This window comes from Littorina saxatilis, linkage group LG8 (assembly GCF_037325665.1).
Source record: "Littorina saxatilis isolate snail1 linkage group LG8, US_GU_Lsax_2.0, whole genome shotgun sequence".
NCBI lineage: Eukaryota > Metazoa > Mollusca > Gastropoda > Littorinimorpha > Littorinidae > Littorina > Littorina saxatilis.
The window spans coordinates 64,090,448-64,100,447 of NC_090252.1; the positions used below are offsets into that span (position 1 = coordinate 64,090,448).

The 10,000-nt window shown below is 42.5% G+C and overlaps 2 protein-coding genes across 2 annotated transcripts in view; one reads left to right on the forward strand and one right to left on the reverse strand.

Moving 5' to 3' along the window:
- The window catches only part of LOC138974125 (uncharacterized), a 4,498-nt gene extending 982 nt beyond the window's left edge, over window positions 1-3,516 (forward strand). Inside the window, exons 2-3 of the mRNA XM_070346816.1 lie at window positions 1-40; window positions 580-3,516. The exon at window positions 1-40 is cut by the window's left edge and continues 168 nt beyond it. Of these exons, the coding sequence (XP_070202917.1) occupies window positions 1-40; window positions 580-1,956 (1,417 nt within the window). The 3' untranslated portion in view covers window positions 1,957-3,516. The remainder of the gene's footprint in view (window positions 41-579) is intronic.
- A 302-nt stretch (window positions 3,517-3,818) lies between these two features.
- On the reverse strand, window positions 3,819-7,431 carry LOC138974124 (uncharacterized). Its single transcript, XM_070346815.1, has 2 exons — window positions 7,212-7,431; window positions 3,819-6,648 (listed from the first exon to the last, which is right to left on the reverse strand). The coding sequence occupies exons 1-2, from the start codon at window positions 7,391-7,393 to the stop codon at window positions 4,644-4,646; spliced, it is 2,187 nt and encodes a 728-aa protein (XP_070202916.1). The 5' UTR covers window positions 7,394-7,431; the 3' UTR covers window positions 3,819-4,643.
- Window positions 7,432-10,000: the final 2,569 nt, after the last annotated feature.

Below are 10,000 nucleotides of genomic sequence, written 5' to 3' on the forward strand. Positions count from 1 at the left end.
CCCAACAGAACATCTTGGATTTCCTGATTTTCCCAAAAAGGTCAGTCACAATCTATCGTCAGTTTGTGTACATGAACCAGATATATGTATATATATGTGATTCCAGCCTTGTAAGTACAGGAAAACCGGCAGATACATTTTTTGTTATTACTTTTTTCTAGTGTTTATCCATTTTAATATTGTATTTTTTTTATTTATTTTTTTTTATTTTATTTATTTATTTTTTATTATTATTATTATTTTTTTTTTTTTTTTTTTTTTGGGGGGGGGGGGTTGTATGCTTCTTATGTGCTTGGTTTTGTGACTTTTTTGGTGTGGGGGGGAAGGGGGTGTGTTGATGGTGGTCAGATAAATCTTCTCTGTGTAAACTGTAAAATGATTTCTTGATACTAATGATAGCCATGAATAAGTCTTCTGTATTAAAGTTTAAACTCAGTTTAAATTAAACAAGAAATTTCTGTTTATGAATGTGTCTGAACCTTGGGTTTATGTTCAACCACTGTTCTTTATCTGAGATTGGTTACAATCCATGACCTGAGTAATTCAGTGCTGTATTTTGCTGTTTTGTATGTTTCACAGGTTTCCAGAGTGCTGATGCATGAGTTCACACCTTTGCCTAAACGATCCAGACGTGGAGGGCTGACAAACACGATTGAAAGAGTCCTGGTCCCGCCTGACATACCAGAGCCACAACATGTAGAGGACCCAGTCATCGAGATCCAGACTACTCAGGCAAGATCCCCCAGCGTCAACGGTTTACTGCTGACTGTCTTCGTGCTTCTGTCTGTGACAAACATGCTTTTTAAGCAAGTCCAGCGACTAGCGAAAGACATCATTGCTCTTCATTTGCAGTGTTCTCAACTGAGGAAGGAGTTGGAGAACCTCCGCAGGGTTTTGGCTCAGGGAACCCATGTGCAAGTGAGCACCCCCACACCTTTGCCGCCCTTACCAAAGCCTGAAGCTAAGGCTGAAAATGTTCCGAAGTTGAAAGTTGGTCTGAAGCAGAAAAAAAGGCCACCAAATATTTTTCGAAATGTACTGACACCGGAGAATGTGAAATACTACACTGGCTTGAAGAGCAAAACTCTAGTTCGGCTTATCCATGACTGCGTCAAAGAGTATGTGGTGAGAAGGTGGAAGGGTCAAGCAAGTGAGAAGAAAAAGCGCGTTTTCCGCAAGCCTCCCTCAAAGTTTGGTCCAAAACGATTCCTGAGAGGCATCGATGAGCTGGTGTTGGTTCTCATGAGGCTTCGGCTAGGCCTTGATTTTCAAGACTTGGCGGACCGGTTTGCCGTATCAAGGAGTCATGCATCGAGGCTGTACACATCGTGGATGAAGGCATTGTCAGCAGTGCTGTGCCACATGATTCAGATCCCTGATTTGGAGACTGTGCTGGCAACAAAACCAGCACGCTACAGGGGAAGGGACCTGACAAATCTGGTGGCAATCGTAGATTGCACGGAGCTGTTCATCGAGACACCCCAGGATCTGGCTACTCAGGCTGCAACGTGGAGTGACTATAAGCACCACAACACGCTGAAGATCCTTGTGGGTGTGTGCCCAAACAGTTACATTTGCTATGTGTCTGCAGTATACGAGGGGCGGATTTCGGACACAGAGCTGACAAAGGACTCTGGTTTCCTTGAAAAACTACCTCCCCATACATCTTTGATGGCCGACAAGGGGTTCAGCATTGCAGCTGAATGTGCACAGTTATCCCTTGGAGTGATCATTCCACCAGGACGACGGGGCCAATCACAGATGTCAACAGCTGCAGTGCAAAAGACCAAGAAAGTTGCCAATCTGAGGATCCTGGTGGAACAGGTGATAAGACGCCTGAAGTGCTTCAAGTTCTTGAAGAACGAAATCAGCTTGGCTGGTGCTGATCTGGTGGATGAGGCTGTGATTGTGTGCGCTGCATTGTGCAATTTGCAGGGACCTATCTATCTGCAGTAGATTGTAGAAAGGAGCTGTGGGAATATTGCGGAAGATAATCTTTGATACACGCTCTTGATACTATGTGTACATATTTTGGATTTTTTAAACGCCAACTCTGGACGGTGCTTTGTGTGTGCATGTCTTGCACTTCTTACGTGAACTATGGATGATGCTGTGTATATAACTTGGATTTTTATGTGCATGGTGCTGTGTGCGCAAGTTGGAATTTTTTTTTATATATACATGTGAACTATGGATGGTGCTATGTGTGTACGTAACTTCAGGCTTCTTGCATGAACTGTTGATGGTGTTGTGTTTGATACTTTATCAGGCTGCCAAAAAAAAAAAAAAAAAAAAAATTCTCAGAAGGATTAGAAGTGCCAAATATTTCAGAATATTGCGGAAGATAATCTTTGATGCACGCTCTTGATACTACTGGGTAAGGAGAGTGAGCTCTGAACTCGGTTGATATTGTGGATTCATTTCTTGATTTCATTTTATTTCTGGACTCAGGAGTCTTGGTATTATGGATTTCTTGTCTTTCTTAGTTTCCTTACCACCCAAGACTGCAGATGATTTTTTTGTTGTTGCTATGAGGACTTCAGATGTGTGTGTGTGTAATTACATTTAATTTGTGTGTGAAGTCTGAATTCTTAGACAAGGATTTGTGTTACTTTTTTTTTCTTTTTGTACCTGTGTTCGGGGTGATGCTGTGTGTAGTCAATTTGTATTCTTTATTGCTGTGTCAATGATCTGATTTTGTTTTACATAGACTCTAGTTAGATGGTGCTTTGTGTACAAACAATGTATGTTTTATAGTCATTATACGTAAAGACTAGATCAGTGGATGGGGCTGTGTGTACTTTTTTTTTTTTTTACATAAAGACTGGATGATTCTGTGTTTGTATACATGTTTTTTTATGTGAACACAAGATGGTTCTGTGTGTACATAATTTGGATTTTTTAAACGCCAACTCTTGACGGTGCTGTGTGTGTGTGGATATCTTGCATTTTTTATGTGAACTATGGATGGTGCTGTGTATATAACTTGGATTTTTTATGTGCATGGAGCTGTGTGCACAAGCTGTATTTTTTTTATATGTTAACTATGGATGGTGCTATCTGTGCACATAACTTCCGGCTTCTTGCATGAAGGACTGATGGTGTCGTGTTTGATATTCTTATGCTGCAAAATTTTGTTTTTTCTCAGAAGGATATGTTCAGTTATTTTCATGAATTTGCACTCACTCCTGCGAACATCTGTTTACGAGTAATAAATAGTCATTAGATGTGCCAAATATTTCAGTGAATGAAACCTGTACTTCTGAGTGCACTTCTGCCTGGTTTACTTTCAAGAGTGTCTGTCTTTATATGATCATAGCCATTTGCCAAGATACACGTTTGCTTGAATCGTCTGGTGTAAGAAGCGTTTTTCTTTGAAATTATGCCAACTTTGATTTTTGTGTGTGTGTAAATATTTGGGTGTTCTGCATGTCTTGTAATGTCAGACACAGTGTGATGGTGCCCTTTTAACTTGCATGTTGCACTGATGGTTTCAATAAATGTCTTGATTCATTACCACCGTCTTCTGATCTGATAAACTGATGTGCTGAACAAGGTAATTGATGAAAAAGTGTGTGGTATACGGTTGCTACTGCTGTGTTGCTGAGCCGTTTACTGTAAGGGTGGTCTTTTGATGAGATGATGAAAGTTTTGTCATAAGATGACCCTGACAGTAAAAGGCTCAGAAACGCAGAAGTGTCATAAACCAAACAGTAATAGTGCAGGTTTTCGGCTGTATAATGCTATTTCTACTTTCAGTTCCTCCATGCACACACACACACAGTTCATTCACACAATTCAATACATGAACAAAATCAAAAGTTTGCAATCCCTTGTTATTAAATACCTCAGTCACCTAGTATGAATGACACATCAAATGAAGTCACTAAATGGAAAAAAGTGAAAATGTTAAACACAAACAAAAACAAAAGCTCTCTGAATGATTATTTGATGACCCCAAAAAGGAGCACTTGAGACATAAATATGTATGAATTGTATGTTAAAGGCCCAATACCTGCCACAAAGCTGTCTCAAATCGGCACAAAATAAGACTCAGGAGGTCAAATAACGTGTGGAAAAGAAAAAATTAACTAAAAAACTAAAAATAGGCAGATCTAAGTGTTTTGACGGTTAGCGTTACACAGTAAGAACAAAGAAGGGTGATTTGTGCATTTGAGATTGCGGTCGTCAATCATCCTCTTTGACTGTTTACCATAGTTACGGGGCATATTTGAGTAAAACGTTCTCCTAGTTTTAGGTGTGTCTTAGGGTACAGTTCATACTCCACATTATTTTGGAGGCTGAACTCGTAAAAAAATTCAGTAGGTTTCCTTCATTATATTTAACAATTTCTGCCCCTTGCACCCCACTACCCACCCACCACAAAGTGATTGATCCCATTACGTGACTCCCTAGCGACTATAATCTGTACAGCATACAAACACAAAAGTCACAAAGTAACCATAAAAAATGCTTATCCTGAAATTAAACAAAACCTAAAATCATACGACTATAAATCTGGAGATTTCATTCAGTCGAAGAGGTAATACCAACAAATCTGAAAAGTGTTCAATCCATTTAGTCAATAGCACTAGTTATCATTCAGAGAACATATTTCTTCAGATAAACAATAAAAAGAAATATCAAACTGTATCAGTACATTTCAGGCAATCCCAACAGTCCTCATCCCCTGGTTCAGAGCCCTGAACAAAACCGACACACTGCAGGTGGTACCACTCTGGGCAGGAGTCACACTTGACTGAAAAGTCACAGAAGGCTTCCGGTTCTTCAGAAATGTCCTTAAAGCAGACCCCACAACGGTAGACTTTCAAGACAGTGTCCTTTTTGGACACTTTGGTGTTCTTTCTAGTTGCTCGCTTGCGTTTCAGGGGTGGGATGTTTGGCAGGAGAAGAGGTGGGGAGCTGGGACGTTGCGAATCATGGTCTGAGCTTGACTGTTCCTGTTCCATTTGACCAGAGCTGCATGACGCGGTGCCAGGACAGTTTCCGGGGCGACTTTGTTGAAGAAGTGCAGGTGCCACCCGGCTCTCCCAGAACCACGTCAAATTTGGAAGCATCTTCTGCCAGAAAGCTTCGTCAAATGGAACAGGAACAATCAAACTCCCATGCTCTGTGAAAATGAAAAGATCACAACATGGTCGGTTGGTCAGGGCCATCTGCCCTTGAATTTGTCCATAGTATGTATGGGTCTTTTTCAGGGAGATTTTTCCATCAATCTCCTCCAAGTATGGAACGTTCTGTACAGTTGGCACTTGGTGTTTGATTGTCTCAGGACACTTCACCTCACAGAGCCCCTCACCACAGCAATCACATGTGGTGAGAAGGTCAGGGCTTGAGGCGAGGAATGGGAAATCATGGGAGATTACCAAACCACTGTCACGTGCAGACCATTTCTTGTGTTTTTTGCTGACCTGCTGCATGTAGCTGCGTTTTGCTGCAGGTTCAAGTGACAGGCCATGCTTCATTGCCACAGTTAGTGGTGCGGCTCCTCTCCCTAAAACCTTATCCTCCAGCCAGGTTGACTGTTCATGTCTGCCACTGCCAGTCTGCTTTTTTGCTGTCTCTGTCTTTGTGTGGACATTATAGAACACAGAGGATGTGATGCGGCCTTGTCGCTGTCTCTGCCATTCAGCGCAATCCCCCTGGCTTCTTGTCGCCTCCTCCACCGCCGCTAGCACTTCTGGTGTTGCTGACATAGCTGCCTTCAGTTCTTCTTTTGTAGCACAAGCCCCGGCAAGATCAGCTATGGGCTGAGGCAGAGTCGGCCTGTCTGGTTGTGCTGGTTTCTGTTTCAGTCTAGTCAGTATGAAGACACTGTCACTCGCCTCCTCCTGAAACAAAGTCTGTAGTTTCTGAGCCATTGCAGTTGTGTTGGACAGAATCTCATTGTGTTCAGGTGAGAACGGCTGAAATTTCTTCCGTTCAAGCCTGGCCTTCTCCTTGTACCCCCGTGGCGTTTTCTGTCCATAGACGTCAGAGGCCACGTGGGTGTCCCGCCATCTGCGGGGTTTTCGAGCCACAGGCCCACTTGGCGTCACCCAGCTGCAGAGACTTTCAGTTGACCGCAGGTCTGTGGCACCACATTTCACTGCAGCCTCCACACGGAACAAGAGGCCTGCAATGTGGTTACAGGACCCCAACACCCCTGCAGGACAGGTGCAGTGTGCAGTCTTGATCTCGCCTCCTGCAGAATCCCCACATTTCTTGGATGCCATCACCCAGACTCTGTAGGGTTTGTTCCGGATGCTCATCGAAGGGTAGACAGCAGCCTTCAAAATGCAGCATGGTGCTGACTGCCTCACTGGGTGGTACAGTATCTCGCGTACCCACTCACACCTGAAGTAGCGATAGGCCTTGCCTTCTTTATAATTGTTCAGCAGTCTGTGAACCAAGTCCGTCTTGCTTGCTGCAGTCTTCTTCAGGTAGTCACTAATGTCACTTATATAAATACTGGGCCAAGAAAACCGACCAGTTTCTTCCGTCAGCCACCCATCCTCAAAAGTAGCAGGATCAGGATACACGTCCCCGTCAACAGCCAGCTTCCTCTTGTACTCATCAAGAAGCCGCCTCTCTCTCTCCTCAGCTTCATCGTCGATAGGGGTGTCCGACTCGAAAGCAGCCCAACTCCTAAAACAGAAAAATATGACCCATGTATTTCTTGGTTTAAGCTAAGTCTTACAATTTTTTATTTTTTTTAACATCTACTGATCTAGTCTTCTTGACGTTTGAGTTTGCACTAAAGATGAAACACAACTTCTGGTTACCTTCACCACTCTATTTTAAAACCTCTCTGACTGAAAAGGTATGTAAATTATAATCAAATTTAATGAGTTGATGATAGTGATCTTTAATAAAAAAGTATACCCCCCACACTCCCCTACACCCAACACACACACACTCACTGAGACATACTTTCAGTCTCAGTACTGACTGATGTCATGAAGTAAACTGGCACACTGGAAAAAAATAAAATAAATAAGAAAATAAGGTCACATCACCGTGCAAAAATCATTAACTGTTTGTAAGTTTCAAATCTGATTTGCTGAAAGAGAAAAAAAAAAACAGGCAACAACAACAACTTGAAGTAACTGAACTTGCTGCTCGTCAGCACAGCTCCGGGCCCCTGCAAAACTACGTTGTAGCATGACATCAACTTCGAAGGACACACAAACGTTTAAATTTTAACTCACCGTGCAACAAGTTGTTCAAAATCGCCCTCCACGCTTAGCTTCCTGACACTCAGGAAGTATTTAAGGGCATCAAGGCTCCAAAGCCGTAGTTTTTGCAGGGAAAAATCGCTCAGGTCCATGGTACTCTCAGATCGCAGTGAAAATGACCGGTGCTCGCAGGTTGCGTGGGGTGAACTGCGCATGCGCGAGTCGCGGAATAGGCAATCCGTCTATAGAGACGACACCATGTGTTTGGGCGCAAGTGGTTGGCAGACCAAAGACTGTTCGCATGATAGTGCGGTAAATCAGACAGACGACAACAGTGAGAGTCTGGAACACATGGAAAAGATAACGTCTGAAAGAGGTATTGACATCGGACACATCAAGCTGCTGGTTAGTGAACTGAGAGACCGCCGTAAACAAAGACTTCTCCGCGATAGAAGAAGAAATGAATCTTTTGATACTGTTGTATTTGAAGAACATATTGGCACCCAGAGTTTGTACTGCAAAAGTGATGATGTTGTGCTCATGTATGATTTCAACACAGATCGTAAACGCTGGTTCTTCGATCAGTCAGACAACATGACCAAGATTCAGAAACATGCCATGTCGTGTCTTCGGACATTGCCCCCGATCAGCAAAGATCGGTACGCTGAATTGTACAAAGAAGAACTGGAAGAAGATCTGAGAATAGTGTCTCGCGTAGTCCGCTTTTACTTAGGATGAACAGTTTCAAACACCGTGATGTTTTCATTCTTGGTTCTCTAATGCTGAAAAGGGCCGTCACACAATATCTGTCACCACAGGGAAGAAAACAAAAGACTGAAGGACTGATCAAATCATGATGTTATGATGCATGGTATTGGTGTGCAGTGCGAGTCAAGGTATCCCTGACTCTGACAAATGCAGTGGACTCTCTATCGGACTTCCAGTAGCGAGAACTCTGCGCGATCGTGCATGCTTCGGTATATAGAAAGCTTTGTACTTCGACATCCCAACCCCACAACACCCTTTCGCTATAAACATGTGTTTTCGCGAATAAAACATTCTGATTCTGATTCTGATTCTGATTCTCTCTCTCTCTCTCTCTCTCTCTCTCTCTCTCTCTCTCTCTCTCTCTCTCGCTCTCTCTCTCTCTCTCTCTCTCTCTCTCTCTCTCTCTCTCTCTCTCTCTCTCTCTCTCTCTCTCTCTCTCTCTCTCTCTCTCTCAGCGTGAATGCAAGACAGGAGACATGTGTCTGTATGATTATGCACAGCGGTGTGCCTGTTTTCCTTCAAGTTGTGGTGGGCCGTGTTGGACAGTAATTGTCACATTTGATGCACGACAAATGGCCTCAGATTATCACATTCCCCACGCCTTCGTATTCCAGGTCGATATTTAAGCTGAATTTTTAGGTTATTTGAACAAGGTCAACTGATCTTTACAGTCCCACAAGCGATAAATTATTTGTGTTACATAATTATGCTCCTTTAGAAATCATAACAAAAAAATATGTGTGTGTGTGTGTGTGTGTGTGTGTGTGTGTGTGTGTGTGTGTGTGTGTGTGTGCGCGCGTTTGAGTGTGTGTCAGTGTGTGTGTGTGTGCGCGTTTGAATGTGTGTGTGTGTGCAGGTCTCACTTTGGCCCCTTAAATACTCGTGTTCTCTCTTTGTTAAATACAAATCACTAGTGGTACCCGTGCTACGCACTTTGTGTGCTGCGCATGCGATGTCATTTTGTTGGTTATGTGCTTGTGAAAATGTTGTTTGCACCCCCCCCCCCCCCCCCCCCCCCCCCCCCCCCCCCCCCGCACATTATCCCGCATATAATGAATTATATTCTCTTGGTGAAAAATAAAATGTTAACCCTTACACCGGTGCAATTCTGTAACACATGTTACATAGCCACTGGTGAATTAACAGAGAGAAAAATAACAAAAAACAGTCATATAGGTTTTCGCATCAATGGGAGGTAATCGGAACTGACCAAAAAGACTGCGCGACCGCACGCGACTATACAAACAAACAAAATAAAATACAGCAGGTATGACGTTTGCATGAATCCATGATTACGTCTACATGAACAACAGTGATAAAAGTGCGCATCTCTTCCCAGCCGTGCAGCGCTTTGAAAGTTGGAAGCATTAAAATTTAAACGGGTAAAAAGCCATCGTGAAGATACGAAAAAAAGTATGACGTCTAAAATACTTAATGATTCAAACGCATAGTATAACATATGTAATTGACAACATTGACAACAGAAAATATATACATGGTTCACACACACAATCGAGTGCACACATCCATCCATGCTTATTTAAAGTCATGTACACACACACACACTACATGGCATCAAGCAACACACAATTAAATGACACATATGGAATATGGAAAACGTATAATGGACATGAACATGGCAAGTAATTTACACCGTTACCTACTATAAAATTGATGATATATATATACCACTCACTTGCTATTCGCCTAAAAGCTTGCGGTGTGCTGTGACACATATAAGAAACCAGAAGAAAAAAGGACTTTACTTTGGCGAAAAGAGCATATGCTGCTTATTTTTGTACATAACTGCTATAACTGTATTTTTTCCGAACACTTACATGTAAAAAACATAGAGATATATCTTACCATTTCACTAAGACAGCCAAAATAACGGTCAAATTAAGGGGAGATCATGATGACGTACATGTCTATGGTTGCACCGGGGGAAAATATTTAGTCGCTGGAACCTATAAGGTATAACACATGTTACATAGCCACTGGTGAATTAACAGAGAGAAAAATAACAAAAAACAGTCATATAGGTTTTCGCATCA